Source organism: Neoarius graeffei, chromosome 1 (assembly GCF_027579695.1).
Source record: "Neoarius graeffei isolate fNeoGra1 chromosome 1, fNeoGra1.pri, whole genome shotgun sequence".
NCBI classification, from domain to species: Eukaryota; Metazoa; Chordata; class Actinopteri; order Siluriformes; family Ariidae; genus Neoarius; species Neoarius graeffei.
In genome coordinates, this window is record NC_083569.1 from 9,880,538 (window position 1) to 9,898,967 (window position 18,430).

General features: G+C 39.5%; 1 protein-coding gene across 1 annotated transcript; it reads left to right on the forward strand.

Moving 5' to 3' along the window:
* The first annotated feature begins 15,403 nt into the window (after positions 1–15,403).
* Positions 15,404–18,166, forward strand: rgs13 (regulator of G protein signaling 13). The gene is made up of 5 exons (XM_060921614.1): positions 15,404–15,578; positions 15,669–15,728; positions 15,832–15,893; positions 16,135–16,301; positions 16,476–18,166. The coding sequence occupies exons 1-5, from the start codon at positions 15,508–15,510 to the stop codon at positions 16,644–16,646; spliced, it is 531 nt and encodes a 176-aa protein (XP_060777597.1). The 5' UTR covers positions 15,404–15,507; the 3' UTR covers positions 16,647–18,166.
* The last annotated feature ends 264 nt before the right edge of the window (positions 18,167–18,430 follow it).

Below are 18,430 nucleotides of genomic sequence, written 5' to 3' on the forward strand. Positions count from 1 at the left end.
GATATTGTATTCACAATAGAACATAGACAACATATCAAATGTCGAAAGTGAGACATTTTGAAATTTCCTCCCAAATATTGACTCATTTGAAATTTCATGACAGCAACACATCTCAGAAAAGTTGGGACAGGGTCAATAAGAGGCTGGAAAAGTTAAAGGTACAAAAAAGGAACAGCTGGAGGACCAAATTGCAACTCATCAGGTCAACTGGCAATAGGTCATTAACATGACTGGGTATAAAAAGAGCATCTTGGAGTGGCAGTGGCTCTCAGAAGTAAAGATGGGAAGAGGATCACCAATCCCCCTAATTCTGCGCCGACAAATAGTGGAGCAATATCAGAAAGGAGTTCGACAGTGTAAAATTGCAAAGAGTTTGAACATATCATCATCTACAGTGCATATCATCATCAAAAGATTTAGAGAATCTCTGTGCGTAAGGGTCAAGGCCGGAAAACCGTGATCTTCGGGCCGTTAGACGGCACTGCATCACATACAGGCATGCTTCTGTATTGGAAATCACAAAATGGGCTCAGGAATATTTCCAGAGAACATTATCTGTGAACACAATTCAGATATTTTATTTCACACACACCATTATTTAACTTTCAATTGCATGTAATGAAAAAATTTAACAGCATGGAGAAAAGGGTCCCCAAGTGAAGCTAAGAATAAGCTTATAAGCTGGGGCCCATGGTACAGTAAGTAATAGGTATTACAGCAAAGAAAAATAGTCAGGCATACAATATACAAAACAGTTATGATAACCTGCATTTAGTCATCACCATACGACATATCTAGGTCCATAAGACATTTGGCACAATTATGAAATACAAAACCATCCACACACACCCACAACATACATACACAGGCACACATTCACATGCACACACACAGACACTCAACCCAGCTAACCATGGAAGAGGAAATTTTAGCTATAGGTTTGTAATAGATGACTAAGATGATGTTTTTTGAAGTTGGAGATAGATGGCATCACCTTCAAAGCTTCATCAATTTTGTTCCAAATCTGTGGCCCCCTACAAGCAACACTCATACTGGTGCGTACACACCTGCGATATTTGCCTAGAATGAGTGTTTTGTGTCGCGTGTGATGGGAATGCTGGGGGCAAGTGATGGGGATGAGACTGCATAATTTGAGGTTTCTTTTGTTAACAACTTGAAACATGAGACAAGCATTATGAAATTCATTTAGTTCAGTTAGTCCTAATAACTCAAAGTGGCGGAAGAGAGGGAGAGATGGAGAGTTTAACTCAGACCAAGACAGGGCCCTAATGACTTTCTTTTGTAAGGATTGAAGTTTTTTGAGATGGCTAGAGAAGGTGTTGCCCCATATAACATTGCAGTAGTTGAGATGAGGTTCAAATAAAGTTTTATATAAAGTAAAAAGAGCCGACTGAGGAAGATGTCTGACTCTGTAAAATAAACCAACATATTTAGATAATTTGGATACAAGGTGATCAATATGACATTTAAAGTTGAGTGAGTCATCTAGTATGAGGACCCCCAGAAATTTTGTGGCATCCACTCTTATTACTTCCCCACTTATGGCAATTTGACAGTGCTCTACAGTTTTAAACTGTTTATTTAAGGTAAATAACATAAAATTGGTTTTACTGATATTTAGGGAGAGTTTGTTGCATTTGAACCATGCGTCTACTTGAATTAGTTCAGAGTTAACAGAATCTTGTAATATTTCTAGGTTTTTGTGTGATGCAAATAAATTAGTGTCATCAGCAAATATGATTTTATGAAAGATTGTGGAGGAATTAACAAAATCGTTTATATAAAGAATAAATAAGAGTGGCCCCAAAATAGACCCCTGGGGGACCCCACAGGTTATAGGCTTGCAAGAAGAGTTATGGTCATTTACATACACATATTGTTCTCTGTTGTACAGATAGCTCCTGAACCAGTCAAGTGCGACACCTCGGATACCACAGTGCTGTAGTTTGTGTAAGAAAATGTCAAAATTTATGGTATCAAAAGCCTTTGACAGGTCCAGGAAGATACCAATACCACATTTCCCCTCCTCAATGCAGTCATTTATTTTTTCGATTAGATCAATCATTGCCATACATGTTGTACTCTTTTTCCTATAGCCATACTGGGAGGGAACAAGAATATCCAACATGTCAAGGTAGCCACTTAATCTATTGTACACAACTTTCTCCATCACTTTAGATAGGACTGGTAAAATAGAAATTGGTCGATAATTACTCAGGTCATTTTTGTCTCCCGATTTAAAAATTGGGATGACATTAGATATTTTTAACATCTTGGGAACAGTCCCAGTAAGTAAGGAAAGATTAATGCAATGGGCCAGTGGCTCTGCAATGATGTCTGCTATAGCTTTTACAATTTTACTGCATATTCCATCAACGCCAACAGTATGTGAGCTCTTTAAGTTAGAGATGATCTTTATGAGTTCAGTAGTATTTGTTGGTGCCGTGTAAAAAGAATGAGTGAAATTACCAGTGAGAAACTGCTTAAAGGTGACTCCCTGAGGTTGGTTGATTTTCTTGGAAAGGTTTTGGCCTATTGAAGTAAAATACTCATTGAAATCCTGTGTTAAATTAGCAGTGATGTTACCAACATCTGGGAGCGTAGTGACTTTTTGTCTCCTGTTCAAGACTTCATTTAAAGGATATGGGACATGGATTTTTTTCTGGGTATAATTATGTATAAAGGACATAAGAAATGCCATCTAAATCACTGCAGGGCGTCAAAAATGTGAAAATCATCACATTATTCAACTTTTTTTATACATCAGCGTAAAACAATGATTCGTTAATTAGCTAAGCGGTCACATGACCCGTGATGTCACAAAAACTTTTCAAGGAGCCAGCGCTTGAGTATCTAATGTAAACAGGTTACCGAAATGGACACCATCGACAGTGACATTCCCGATGTTTCACAGAGATGTGAAGTTAGACCCTATCAATTCGAACCGATAGCTGGAAATTCACATGAACATGGATCTTGTCTTTACTCTGATGGGTCAGATGATTCTGAGAGTGAGAGTTCATTCAATCCCCATGAAACTGAAAGCGGTCGGCTCGATAACACATCCTGGTAAGTTAAAAACAGTTCTGCTCAAAGGCTAATGATCTGTTGAAAGAAGTATTATTTTTGTATCATACATTGAAAGTTCATCATAGATCTAGCTAAAGTCCGTTGCAAGCTAGTTTTTTTTTGCTGATATTTTTCGAGATTGATTGAGATACAATGCTTCCAGAGTCCGAGATGAAAACATTCAAAATGGCGAAACGAGTCAGAATTATGATAATCAATAATTGATACACCCAAAATTATAATACTAATCCTTACCGCATGAGGCCCATGGTAAAACCACACTTCCAGGAGGGGCTGCCGTCTGCCTCCCAAGCCGGCCGAGAGCGCTCCTCGTCGGGCACGGCCAGGCGGGCGAATGCCCTGGTCCGTCCGCCCTGTCTAAAAAATAATGGTACAACTCCGAGTGAAGGTATCAATGCGCTGCCGAAGCGCGCAGAAGGTGTTAGTACGCCTGTCATTATAGTGCGGACTTTCCATAGCATAGAAAATCGCCACGTTTCAATTTGTGTAACTGAACTTTGTTTCATGTCACTGGTCATATAAACCTATGTAAACAGGAAAAATGTGGAAGAGTTTGGTCGCATCTAACTACAGCCCCAAAAAATACCATTGGCCATACTGAGCCTAGCTACATTGCTAACAGGAGTGACAGCGCATCTGACTGACTGGGAGGTCGCAATACACCATGATGTTCAATGTACGTTAAACACTAAAAACGAAACAATTTTCTTGTCATCCAAGACACAAAAACTATTTTGTAGCATTCGTCATCATCACAATTCACGCTTCTCTATATTTATCTACCCGCTTGTGCTGTACCCGAAAGTTTTTGTGATGTATGATCACATAACAGCAGCTCTTCCGGTTGTAAAATATGCATATTGGAGCTCGAGCAGAAATGTCATATAACGAATATAACAATTTTGCTGAATTTAATAGATAATTTTGTATTTGTTGATGCAATTATTTCAGATTTTTAATGGAAAGAAACTGATATAGCATGCATTTATGTTTCATGTCCCATGTCCTTTAACACATTCCACGTCCCTTTACAGTCCCCCTTCGAAGCATGTAAAAGCTCTGTGTAGTGTTGCCTTTTGCTTTTTCTTATGATAAGTGTAAGTTTATTTTTGTAAGAGATATATTTATCTTTTTTAAGGCTAGATGGATTTTTCAGGTAGGATTTGTAGAGATTATTTTTAAATGTTTAATAGACTTTAGGATTCCCTTTGTTATCCAGGGGCTCTGGAGGGTAGTACTGCACCTGACGGCCTTCTCAGGAATAGTGATATTCACAGAATCTTGAATAATCTTAATTAGACTGTCGTATGCTTCATTGGGTGTACTACAGGTGTAAACTGTGTCCCAGCACTTGGTTTGAAGGTGTACAGTAAGATGTTGCAAAGTTCTTTTATTTACAATTTTTGTTTTTATTTTAGAGATTGGAGGTGAGGACCGCTTACCTGAGCCCCAGAATATTACAATGGGAAAATGGTCTGTAATGTCAGTCTGCAAAACTCCTGTTTCCAATTTAGTATTTTGAATGTTTGTTATAAAATTATCAATGATCATTTTTGATGACTTAGTAACTCGTGTAAAACAATTGATGGTGGGGAAGAAAGAGGAGGAATATATAGTGTTCATGAAGTCTTGTTTAGTTCCATCTTCCTTGGATATATCGATATTGAAATCACCAAGGAGGATGCAGTCTTTTTTCAGGTTGTTTACTTTATGCAACAACTCACCCAGGTTACAGCAGAAAGCATTAGGAGGAGAGTCTGGAGGGCAACAGATTACACCAGCAATTACTGATTTCTCATTACCCTTAATCTCAATGAATAGAGACTCACAATTGTCATCCTCCCAATTCCATCCAATTCACCGTGCCATCCACCGTTGCCAGCTAAAACTCTGTAGTTCAAAGAAGAAGCCGTATCTAAACATGATCCAGAAGCGCAGACGTCTTCTCTGGGCCAAGGCTCATTTAAAATGGACTGTGGCAAAGTGGAAAACTGTTCTGTGGTCAGACGAATCAAAATTTGAAAGTTCTTTATGGAAATCAGGGACGCCGTGTCATTCGGACTAAAGAGGAGAAGGACGAACCAAGTTGTTATCAGCGCTCAGTTCAGAAGCCTGCATCTCGGATGGTATGGGGTTGCATTAGTGAGTGTGGCATGGGCAGCTTACACATCTGGAAAGACACCATCAATGCTGAAAGGTATATCCAGGTTCTAGAGCAACATATGCTCCCATCCAGACGACATCTCTTTCAGGGAAGACCTTGCATTTTCCAACATGACAATGCCAAACCACATACTGCATCAATTACAGCATCATGGCTGCGTAGAAGAAGGGTCCGGGTACTGAACTGGCCAGCCTGCAGTCCAGATCTTTCACCCATAGAAAACATTTGGCGCATCATAAAACGGAAGATATGACAAAAAAGACCCAAGACAGTTGAGCAACTAGAATCCTACATTAGACAAGAATGGGTTAACATTCCTATCCCTAAACTTGAGCAATTTGTCTCCTCAGTCACCAGACGTTTACAGACTGTTGTAAAGAGAAAAGGGGATGTCTCACAGTGGTAAACATGGCCTTGTTCCAACTTTTTTGAGATGTGTTGCTGTCATGAAATTTAAAATCACCTAATTTTTCTCTTTAAATGATACATTTTCTCAGTTTAAACATTTGATATGTCATCTATGTTCTATTCTGAATAAAATAGGGAATTTTGAAACTTCCACATCATTGCATTCCGTTTTTATTTACAATTTGTACTTTGTCCCAACTTTTTTGGAATCGGGGTTGTAGATGCACCATAGACCCCCAATCATTTTTATTTTCTAGTTTAGGCTTGATCAAATTTCTTTATCACGTTCATGTACGACAGTATCCACATTGCATTGCTTTATGCCGATTAATTAAATACCATCTATGCAAATATCCAAGCATTTACAATCTCGCTAAAGCATAAACCATTGGTGATGCACCAAAGTCAATGGTGTTTGTGTGAATTTATAAAGAATGAACATGCAGGTAATTCAAAACACTTTGTTCCCAGAACATGTAATTCTCAACGGTTGAACAGTATCAACAAGGGCGGCTTCCTCTTCCTCTTGAAACGCTTTCATTTCTGCACATTCATATCCAAAGCGCGTAAGTCACATGGCTCCACAGTCTGTTTGTTTGAAATAAGGGACTTATCTACATGCTTATTGGACTCGCTTGTAATTTATGAGAAATGCTGTCATCAATGCTACAACATGCCAAATAGACATAAAAGCGAAAAAGGGAAAAAACACAGGAAGTTGCAAACATAGCTAAAGTCTTGCATGCAAACATGACTTAACTTCTCAAAATAAAAAAGGGGGTTCTTCATGGGTTAAGAGTTCTTCATATGTTAAAGATGTTCTACTTGAGAATCTCTTTGATAGGGAAACCAAACTGAAGAAACTTCAGGGTTTTAGGTTGAACCTTTTTTTTTTTTTTTTAAGAGAATGTGAAATACTCGGAAAGGAGGCTTGGCACAAATGGAGGCCTCAACCATGACTATCGCATTGATGAATTCTCAGTGTTGATTACTTTACTTTTCTACGACCTCAGCTCAGAAGTACTTCAGGCTACAAGGAAAAAAACCACAGGTTGACACACATCCATCCACCTGCTGTTTTATGTAGTTCTCTAATCAGCCGATCCCTCGATGCATAAAAAAAGTCATGCAGATACAAATCAAGAGCTTCAGCTAATTAATGTTCAAACATCAGAATGGAAAAATTGTGATCTCAAAGTGTGACTTTCTTTCACTGCGGCATGCGTGTTGGTTTGAGCCAAATGAGTATTTCAGAAACTGCTGATCTCCTGGGGTTTTCACACACAATGGTCTCTCGAGAGTTGACACAGAATGGCGCGAAAAACAAAAAACATTGAATGAGTGAGCAAGCGACAATCCTATGGGTGGAAACAAATGCCTTGTTGATAAGAAAAGTCAGAGGAAAATGGCCACATTGGGTCGAGCTTTTTTTTTCTTGCTAGGAAGGATATAATAACTCATATAATTACGCTATACAACCGTGGTGAGCAGAAAAGCATCTCAGCATGCAACAGAAAACCACATTGAGTTCCACTCTTGCAGCCAAGAACAGGAGTCTTTGAATCAACAAGAAGTTCCTAGTAAAGTGGTCGGTGAGTGTATATTAATTTGGTCATTCTCTAGTAGCAACTTAACACAGCGACCCGACAGACTGACACTCTACAAAAATAAATTAGGGAGGAAACAAAAAATTGTAATCAGTGATATGAAGTTTTCTGCAAGGAAATGTTTATTTCCTGTTTCTGAAAGGAGCATCCCGTGTCAGTGCTTTATAACAGTCGGAGGCTTTAATCTGATGAACTTTAAAAACAGAAGAAAAAAAAATTAGGCTTGTGAAGAGACAACTTTTAATAGCGATCATAACATAACGCATAACAGTGGTAACAAGAAACACCATTGTTAACATTGTTACATGTAACTATAAAGGATAAGAAGTACAAAGTGATGTGATTTAATTCATTTTTTTTTAAAAAAAAGGGTATTGTTTCAAAACAGAGCACATCAGCATGCATCACACCAAATCATTGTGGATTATTTTCCTAGAACAACCCACCCCCCAAGTGTTTTATTCCTTACTTATAACACCCGTTAAATTCCTGAATCAGTCGAATACATTATTGTTTCCATAGCAACAGGAAGCCATGGTCTAATGGTTAGAGAAGCGGCTTTGGGACCAAAAGGTCACGGTTCAATTCCCTGGACCAGCAGGAATGGCTGAAGTGCCCTTCAGCAAGATACCTAACCCCCAACTGCTCCCCAGGCTGCTCTGGGTACATTGTACGTCGCTCTGGATAAGAGCGTCTGCTTAATGTAACGCAACAACTCATTCACAGGGAATTGTATGGCAGATGCTCTCTCGCGAGTTTCACGTTTGCACACACAAAGGTTTATATTTTTCACCTTGCATTTTAGCACCCTCTAGTTTACCACCATCGTTGATATGGCGAGGTTCTTGTTTCTCTGTAACCTACACCAGCAGTTTTGTTGTTGTCTTATTACCTTCTGAGATCAGACGAGATCACCCTTATCAAAAAGAAGTATACTTCAAGTTCATTTTATTAAATATACTTAAGTTAAAGTATACTTTTGTGTTGCAAGTATACTGATATCAATGTACTTACAGTATACTTGTACAGTAAGTAAACTAATCTAACACTTCTTGGGACTAAATTGGCCCACTTTTAGTTTATAAGTAGTATACTTTAAGTCTAAGAGAAGTAAGCTTTGAGTATACAACTAGTATTTTTTATTTTGTACTGCAAGTATCAAGTCAAAGTCCTTCCCACGCCCAGTACCTGGTATTCCTAGGCAGTCTCCCACTCAAGTACTAACCAGGCCCAACTCTGATGGTGGCGCATCGGGCGGCGCCGATCTCCGTTTCCGTAGCCCTCGGCCTCTCGCCTATTACATAGCTAGGGTTACAGTGGGGGGCTAGTCCTCTGGTAACCACGAGAGTTCAACTCCCCATGCACATCTGTATTGCAGCGTGCCTTGCCAGATGGTAGTAGGTACCATTTTTATGATGGTCTTTGGTATGACCCGACCGTGAATAGAACTCACGATCTCCCGATCGAGAGGCGGACACGCTACCACTAGGCCACTAGTCGGTGTACTGCAAGTATACCACAAGTAAACTTATATACTGATAGTTTACTAGTTCTATACTTGTAGTCCACTCTTTAGCTTACAAAAGTATACTGGAAATATACTATGAATTTACAACCCCAATTCCAAAAAAGTTGGGAAGCTGTGCAAACTGTAAATAAAAACATAATGTGATCATTTGCAATTCATGGAAAATCTATATTTCGTTGAAAAAGTACAAAGTTCACATACCAAATGTTGAAACTGAGAAATTTTATTGTTTTTTGAAAAATATATGGTAATTTTGAATTTGATGCCAGCAACACGTTTCAGAAAAGTTGACACGGGCAACAAAAGACTGAAAGAGTTGTGTAATGCTAATAAATAAATAAATAGGTTAATTGGCAACAGGTCAGTGACATGATTTGGTATAAAATGAGCATCCCAGAGAGTCTGAGACTCTCAGAAGTAAAGATGAGGAGGGGGTTCATCGCTCTGTGAAAGACTGCACGGGCAAACAGCGCAACATTTTAAGAATAACATTCCTCAGTGTAAAATTGCAAAGAATTTGAGGATCACATCATCTATGGTACATAATATCATTAAAAGATTCAGAGAATCTGGAGAAATCTCTGTACGCAAGATACAAGGCTCAAAACTGACATCGGATGCCTGTGATCTTCAGGCCCTCAGGCAACACTGCATTAAATGCAGACACGTGTCTGAAGGGGAAATCACTGTACGGGCTCAGGAACACTTCAGAAAACCATCGTCTGTGAAAAAACAGTTCATTACTGCATCCACAAATGCGAGTTAATACCAGATATAAACAATATCCAGAAACACCTCCACCTTCTCTGGGCCCGAGCTCTTTTACAATGGACTGAGGTGAAGTGGGAAATTGTCCCGAGGTCTGACGAATCAAAAATAGAAATTCTTTTTAGAAACAGCCAGTATGATTCAAGCCTGTCACAATGTTCTCACTTTTGCTTTCAGATTTGTTGGCAAATAAAAGAGAAATGTTTATCTGTCTCTTTGTGGGTTAATAACACTATATACATAAAAGATAAGTTTAAGTTCCAACACTGTTTACTCTTAAGCTATTCCACCCCAGAGCTGACCACAAACTTATGGTACATGTTTTAAAAGATGGGATTTAAACCATGCCACCTTGTATCACAAAGAAACCGATATGTGTGAAAAAGAAGCATTTTATAGGCTACTATCAAAAGGATAAGCACAACAAGTACACTTAAACATCAGGCACAAGTATTTTAATACTTTATTACACTTTTAAGTATATCTTGATCAAAAGTTTGAGTATAAGCTTTATATACTTAGACTTTTCTATATACTTTTCAGTATAAGCCAAGTATACTTATGTATAACTTTATTAAGTATATCTCTGATAAGTAAATAAAAATTAAACTGAAAGCATACTCTCTTATTTTTAGTTTAAAAGAAGTATACTAGGAGCACACTTGAATAAACTTCTTTTTTGTACGGGCAAGCATTCTCAGAGTGGCATGGCCGCAAGTTGTCCCGTTCATTTCCACAAAAGAAGGGGGGAAAAAGAGGTTGGTAAAGGAGCGACAGACATCTCACTGACATCCCTTAACATTAACTGAAGCTATAAATGGTTAAAAGTGTGTGCTGTTCTTTAAAAATGTTTGCAAACAGCTGTGGTATAAAAATAAAAAAAAATAAAAAAAATCGCTAAACTCATCAGCGACTTTAATACGAACTTGTTCTTGATTCTAAGATCCCTGTTCTTGGCTGGACGAGTGGAACCCAATGTGGTCTTCTGTTTTCTGTTGCATGCTGAGATGCTTTTCTGCTCAACACGGTTGTAAAGAGTGATTATGTCTCATCTCATTATCTCTAGCCGCTTTATCCTGTTCTACAGGGTCGCAGGCAAGCTGGAGCCTATCCCAGCTGACTACGGGCGAAAGGTGGAGTACACCCTGGACAAGTCGCCAGGTCATCACAGGGCTGACACATACACACAGACAACCATTCACACCTATGGTCAATTTAGAGTCACCAGTTAACCTAATGTTAATGTCACCAGTTAACCTAATGTCTTTGGACTGTGGGGGAAACCGGAGCACCCGGAGGAAACCCACGCGGACACGGGGAGAACATGCAAACTCCACACAGAAAGGCCCTTGCCGGCCACGGGGCTCGAACCCTCGCTCACTCACAAAGTTTTTTTGTTTTTCGTACCATTCTGTGTCAACTCGAAAGACTGTTGTGTGTGAAAACCCCACGAGATCAGCTGTTTCTGAAAGACTTAAACCAAAAATACTCATCTGGCTCAAACCAAAACCCATGCCACAGTGAAAGAATGTCACACTTTGAGATCACAATTTTTCCCATTCTGATGTTTGAACATTGTGAACATTAACTGAAGCTTTTGATTTGTATCTGCGTTATTTTTATGCATCAAAGGGATCGGCTGATTAGAGAACTGCGTCAAACAGCAGATGGATGGATGGATGGGTGTTCCTAATAAAGTGGTCGTGAGTGTAAAGGATGTGATGCTGTTGGAACTTTGAAATGGTAACAGTGACTCCGTCTCACATTAGGTCACATCAGACCATCTTGCCACTGCTTATCTAACAATCATCACGCCCCCCCCCCAAGTATTTTGTTGCTTCATTTCACAAAAATATGTCTCATGCAACACTGTCAAATCTCTTATATGTAACCCATAGGACCTCTGTTAATCATTCTGTTTGACATCCAAGATGTCAGTGTGAAACCAAACGAGTGGGCTGAGGGTTTCCTGTCTGACACACACGTAGCCTCATCCTTGACACATCCGGTTTATCATTCTTAAACATGTATTTGAAAACCACACGCTGTTCTATCAACCTTGCCTGAGTGTTGTGTGCAGTCACATCTGTACATACAAAATCCAACGGTTACTAAGCTGACAAATAATTTGGTTATCTACACAGAGAAAACATTTCCTCAAGGCTTCTTCGATTTGTAAATAGTTCAAGACTTATTTGGAAGCAATTCTAAATGGAAGACCCTCTGTTTTTGGGTCTTGCAAAGAAATTCCAAGAGAAACAAACCAATGGACACTTTAGCATGCCAAAAGTGTTCAGTAATCTTAAAAACAAAACAAAAAAAAACCACTGTGCTTAAATTGACTAAATGGTAGAAGGAATCTAAAACTCCTATATGCCAAAAAGCTGGACAGCTATGAAAGTTGACTGTTGGATGTGCTACCAAGTTTCCAAAATGGGTTCAACTTCGAACTCTTTCTGAAAAGTGATGAAGCAATTATAGGGTATTCAGTTGAGATATAACCAAGAGTGGCGGTCTGGAGAATTCATTGTGCTTTCTCAAAGGTTCTTTGGGGGAAATAAAAAAATATAGTACTACGTACCCAACTCAGACTATGACTCCATGACTATTAACTCAGACAAATAACAGAATAAGTGATTACTTTCACGTGTTGACCATCTGAAAAGAGTTGAACTGATGATTGCTGAAGCTCTTGGGAAATTAATACACCCCTGACACACTGTAAGAACTCAACATGGCTGTGATGTGTTAATTAGGATAATGCACTCTTTGAGAAAAAAACAGTTGAAATCCTCAAGGGTTGTTTGGAAGTTAAGAACCCTAAAAGGAACCCTCCCTGAAAAAGAACCCCTCTTTCGAGTACTTCTATAGAATATCTTTAAGGGTTCCTTCAGAAGGGGGCATCATGGTGATATAGCAGTTAGCACTGTTGTCTCACAGCAAGAAGATTCTGGGTTCAAGCCCAGTGGTCAATGGGGGGCCTTGCTGCACCAGTTCCCCCCCCCCCAGTCCAAAGATATGCAGGTTAGGCTAATTGGTGGCTCTAAATTGACCGTGAGTGTGAATGGTTGTTTGTTTCTATGTGTCAGCTCTGCGATGATCTGGCAACTTGTCCAGGGTGTACCCTGCCTCTCGCCCATAGTCAGCTGGGATAGGCTCCAGCTTGCCTGCGACCCTGCACAGGATAAGCGGTTACACATAATGGATGGTTCCTTCAGAAGGACAAACCAAATAACTCCTCATGATACTAATTGGAACTTTTTTTTAAATTGTGTATGTGATGACTACATAGGTTTCAAACAAATGAGCAAAGGGTATACTGCTACAACAACCCAATAGGTACTTAACTGGCAAACCTCAAAAGGTCATTTGGTTATCAATGTAGATAAATTGGTTCCTCAGTGCTTCTTTGGATGGGCAACAGTTCAAGATTTCAAATGACTTTTTTTGAAATCCTCTCTTTTTAGGATTCTACATAGAAATCTAAAAGGGGTTCCCCCAAAACATAGTAAGAAGCATGCTGACGCTGCAACCTAGTAAACCGTGTTATTCTCAAGATCATTCCAAGCAGGACCTTTTTTTAACTCTGCAAAGAGCTTTTTGAAGAACCTTCCCCTCACCCAAAAAGTGGACCAGTGCAGTCACCTGAACAAAAAAATCTTCAACTGAAGTAATGTGCACCAGGAATCAAACGTAGTCCATTTTAAATTAGCACTGAAAGGCCAGCAGGTTCCCTTTTTTGGGGATCAGAATAGAAAATGGACTATTCCAGTCTCACTATTTCAACCTTCCCTGCCAGAAACAATACTGATATCATGTGCTTTCTACCGCAGGTGCATCTTGGTTCCCTAAATGCAGTGTCTGATTCCACATGGCCTTTTAGGTACAGATGCATTGTAGATATTTGTTGCTCTGTGCTGCGCTCAATGATATTTCACATGGACCTGGGCAGCATGGTGGTGCAGTGGGTAACGATGCTACCTCAAAACTCCAAGATCCTTGGTTTGACCCCGAGCCTTTTTATTTATTTTAATGTTCTTCAGGTTCCCAGATTCCCACCCACCTCTCAAAAACATGCCGGTAGGTGGATTTGCTGCTCTAGATCATCCCTAGGTCTGAATGTGTGTGGTCCTCTGTGATGAACTGGAAGCCTATCTATGTTGTATTCTTGTCTTACACCCAGTCATCCCAGGATAGGGTCTGGATTTATTGCAACCAGGATAAAGCACTTACTGAAGATGAGTGAATGAATATTCAGGGTACAGGGCAGTGGAGAAGCTTTGCCCTAAGTTGAATATGAATATATTGAGTAATTTTATGTTTCATAGGAGATACATAGCATCTTTATTACCACTAGTACACAGAGTACAGTACAATTCTTTTCCTTGGATGTCCTAGTTTGTTAAGAAGTTAGGGTCAACCATGAAACAGGACTAAGGGGCTTGGCTCAAGAGTCAAAGAGTTGGTGGTTCTGGCTAGCCACTGAGCCACCACTGCCATACCTCTTATCCAGAATTTAGGTTACTCGAGAGGTTAGGGATCTTGCTCAAGGGCACTTCAGCTATTCCTGCTGGTGCAGAGAATCGAACTGGTGACCTTTTGGTCCTAAAGCTGCTTCTCTAGCCAACCATTAGGCCATGGTTTCCTCCATCCATGCCAACTAATCAAACAGGGACTGCCCTGGACTCAGGTTCAAGGATAAAAGGACAGCTTGTTCTGCAATGGGAAGACTTGAGAAAATCCAAAAAGGAGAAGTGAAACTTTCAAAAAGAATGGGGCTTTTATAATTCTGTCTGGTGATCTGCCTCAGGACACGGCAGCAATTCTGTTTCCCCACACAGAGAAAGTCCTCAAGTTTCTTGACTGTCCCCAAACACACTGCTTGCAAAACCCCCTGTGACTCCAGTGAATTTTTACTCATTCAGCTGTGGTTTAGCAGTTTGCATGATTTCCCTCTAAGAACTGCTAGGCTTAGCATTTACCCACAAGTGTGCACAACCTAGTTTCTGAAGCTTTCATAAGCCAAACCATGTAGGTTAAAGTAAGGACACACTGTACAGTACTGTAACCTTCCAATCCCAGAGTCTTGCAAGAGTTTTAACTAGCAAGAGTCATTCTGACAGAGGAAAAGCTATGAACAACCTCAACCTCTTATTTTTCATAGGAGCTAGCTTGGGGGAATTGGTAGAAGTTTGCAACTGTGAGATCATTACCATACAAAACCAATGGCTTTACCTTTAATAAAAAGATACCATTTCTTTCTCAAAGACCCTTTTTAAATTAACACATGCATTGGTTTATACATAAAATACAGTAAGCCAGTTGACCAAGTGCTATCATTCTTCTACTATGCATGAGTTAACAATTTACAAAGGCAGGTGTAAAACATTATGAAGATGGAATGGAAACTTTCCCAGTAAACAAGCAGACCATTTCTGAATGCATGTCATGCTGATGGCTGTAAACTTCAAATGATGTTAACAAGCATTGTCTAGTCGAATAATTGCTAAAAATACTATACAGTTTATAGCCAGGTTTATGGCTATGGCAGCTGTGTTTGTTGTGTTCTGCTAGTGCAGACAAAGAGCTCACTGAAAAGCTGTGAGGTAAAAGTCAGCATTTGCTTATCGGCTGCTGAAATTTCCACTGTCGGATTTGCATCTGTACATGTCAAAGAGAGAAACAAAGTATGCAGCAAGTTCACCAGGTCCTAAGCAGCCAACGAGCGTCAGCTGAAACTTCCTCTTGCTGTCTGTGGTTAGGCATGTCTGAGTTGATGACGTGCTGGCATATAGTTTCAGTGATACTGTCTGTATAAAAACTGTTGCGTAGAATCCTGCTTTCAGATCCTGTATTCACCAACGAACGGTAGTGCTGCACACAAACGCATCAAACTTCTAACAACACATCAGAGCGAAAAAATGCCAAGCTTGCCACGTATCACAAACGAACTGGACAATATGACCAAGGAAGAAATGCCACCACAATCTAAGTGAGTAGATTTTTTTAAATATAACTTTTGATACCTTGTTGAATGAAAACTGTGAAAATACTGTATACATGAAACTTTTTCTCATTACAGGAGGAAAGACTTCAAGTGGCGGCTTCAGCGCAAGCTCATAAGAAGCCCGATTTCAGAGAAGTGAGTGTAATTTTTGTTTATTTATTTACTATGGGATTTTGTCTGTGTAGACCAGCTAGATGTATTATGTGGTATTAATATTCTTCCCTTCAATCCCAATCAGACTTAAACCTGGGGAGAGCCTGCTCTGGTCACAATCACTAGAAACTCTTCTTCGATCAAAATGTAAGTAGCACGACTGCACAGTACTGCATTTATGATATATAATTATTGTCCAATGTCTAGATCTTTGACAGATAATCATCTACTAGTAATTATGAGCAGATCATTAGACTTTCATGGCACAGTCATTACAGAGACACAAATATGTATGAAGGCACAAAAATAAGCCTCCTTAAGACAAATGTTCAAAAAGTGCAATGCCCATAAAACTACACAGACTGACTCCTCTTCTCGACATCTGCAGCTGGTAAAACAACTTTCCAGGCCTTTCTGAAGTCCGAGTTTAGTGACGAGAATATTGAATTCTGGATAATCTGCGAGGAGTTCAAGAAAATCAAGTGCAACTCTCGGCTCAACTCCAGAGCCAAGAAGATATTTGAACGCTATATCCAGGCTGAAGCTCCAAAAGAGGTAAAAATTGTGACTTTTTTCATGTAATCCATGTTCAAGAATGTTGAATAGCTACAGATAATTGCAAATCCATCAACTTGACAAAGCCAAATATCCATGTAGTTTGGAAAAGCAGTATGCCAAGTGATTGTAATAAAGTCATTAAGATGACATATTTTTTGTAATTTCCTCCAGATCAACATTGACCACAAAACCAGGGAGCTAATCAAACAGAACGTGCAGATCCCAACAAGGTGTTGCTTTGACGATGCCCAGAAGATCGTTTTCAGCCTGATGGAAAAGGACTCGTACCCCAGGTTCCTCCGTTCTGACTTCTACAGAACCCTTCTGGAATCAGTCTCATAAGCAGCAAAACGGGAAGGATGCACCTTGGGAAAAGGGACTCAGACAACCTGGTGGCTCATCTTTAAGGACTACAGCGGAAGAGTTTGACAAGAACAAAAGCCAGAGCTGGCCCTGACCCTGGACAGTTGGATTGATATGGATGCGTAGAACTCTTACATCGGTCACTTCTGCCATTGGACTGGCCCCATCTACCTACATCTGTTGCCCTGCTGCCTTGCGACTTGGCTACACTACATTCCCAAAAAGCTAAACAACCTGTCACTGGAACTACAATGCCAAGTTCATGAGTTAGTCGGTACTTTTTGTAAGATGAAGAAATTCCCCATGGTTCTTTGTATCTCACTTCCACCAATAAGATATCATAAGCTAGTTTTACACTATGGAATTTCAGCAATCGTTTGAGATAATTACTTTTCGCACAGTACACAATTATCCAAGTAAATTCTGGGTCAAATTCTATAACAGACTATAGCGCATGATAATGCATGTGAGATTATGTGATAAAGATACTGCTGTTATGTTCCACTTACATCATCAGTCAGCATGATCTGGGGTCATGGAGAATGTGACCCAGTCTTCCTACTGGTGGCTTTTAGAGGCGTATCTAAATGAGCAATGCTCCCATTCTGAGATCAGTCATTGCTTTCAGATGCTGCTAGAACTTTGTGGTCAAGGGTCTTTCATCACAGTGGAACAAATCGTCCACCAGTGAGCACATCACCTTATGCGTTCTAAGGCTGCAGATTTTATCACACGGGTGAAGAATTCTTTAAATGATATGCGATTTTGTCCATGACCGTAAAATCAAGCAAGCAGAAATTCGTACAGTGTAAACCTGGCTTTAATTGCACAACATTTCAAATGAGCAATGTTTTACGTTCTGTATGACAGTATAACTGTGCCGAGTTATGATGTTATAATGATTTCCTTTTCTACCAAGCATGGCCAGAGCTCTAGGTAGAAGTACCAGTAGTTCATTTGACTAACTTGTTTGTGGAATTTAAAATGTTTTTGGGATCTCTGGACAAAAGGTCAGCTGAGAGGAGTTCTCACCAATATGTACATGCAAGTCAGGTCAATCCCATTCACTAGCTCTCCTATAGAGTTGAAGAAATAACTTGGATGTAAATGGTACAAAAGGCATGACTTTTCTATCTTGTATATATGTACATGTTTTTAAAGGTATGACTATATATTGTATTGTCACTTTTTAAATTATGACTCCATTATGGATACTCTTTTTATTGGTTAACGTTGGACTTGAAATGAAGTTTAGGATCTCCAGAGAGAAGCTCAATTGAAAGGACTTGTGTGCTAACAAAATGGCCTAATTACATCCAGTAATTTGTCCACTTAGACAAGACCTGACATTTATATACTGTTTAAACACATATTCCACTATGGGCATTTATTTGGGTAATTCACTGGTTGACATTACCCAGTATATAAATAAATGTGTGTGTGGCGACTTCTCTAACTGATACTAAGACATACTGAATAAATACAAAACTTCCAACAAAGGCTTGAATTTCTTGTGCTCAATTGTCAAACTTTGTTTTTTTTTTTCCCCTCCTTCCATTCTGCCTACTGGTTTGATTTTGCACTGATAGCACATGACCCAATATGCAACTGTAGATCTTGGACATCCCCAAAATTCTCTCAACTGAGTAACTGAAAGTTTGACGCCACATCACAGGATAACAAGAGGGTTTTTGTCACAACTTCCCTGTTAGGTTGGCTGTCATGCGCTTCAGTCAGGTGATGGCAAAAATTCAACACGTGAA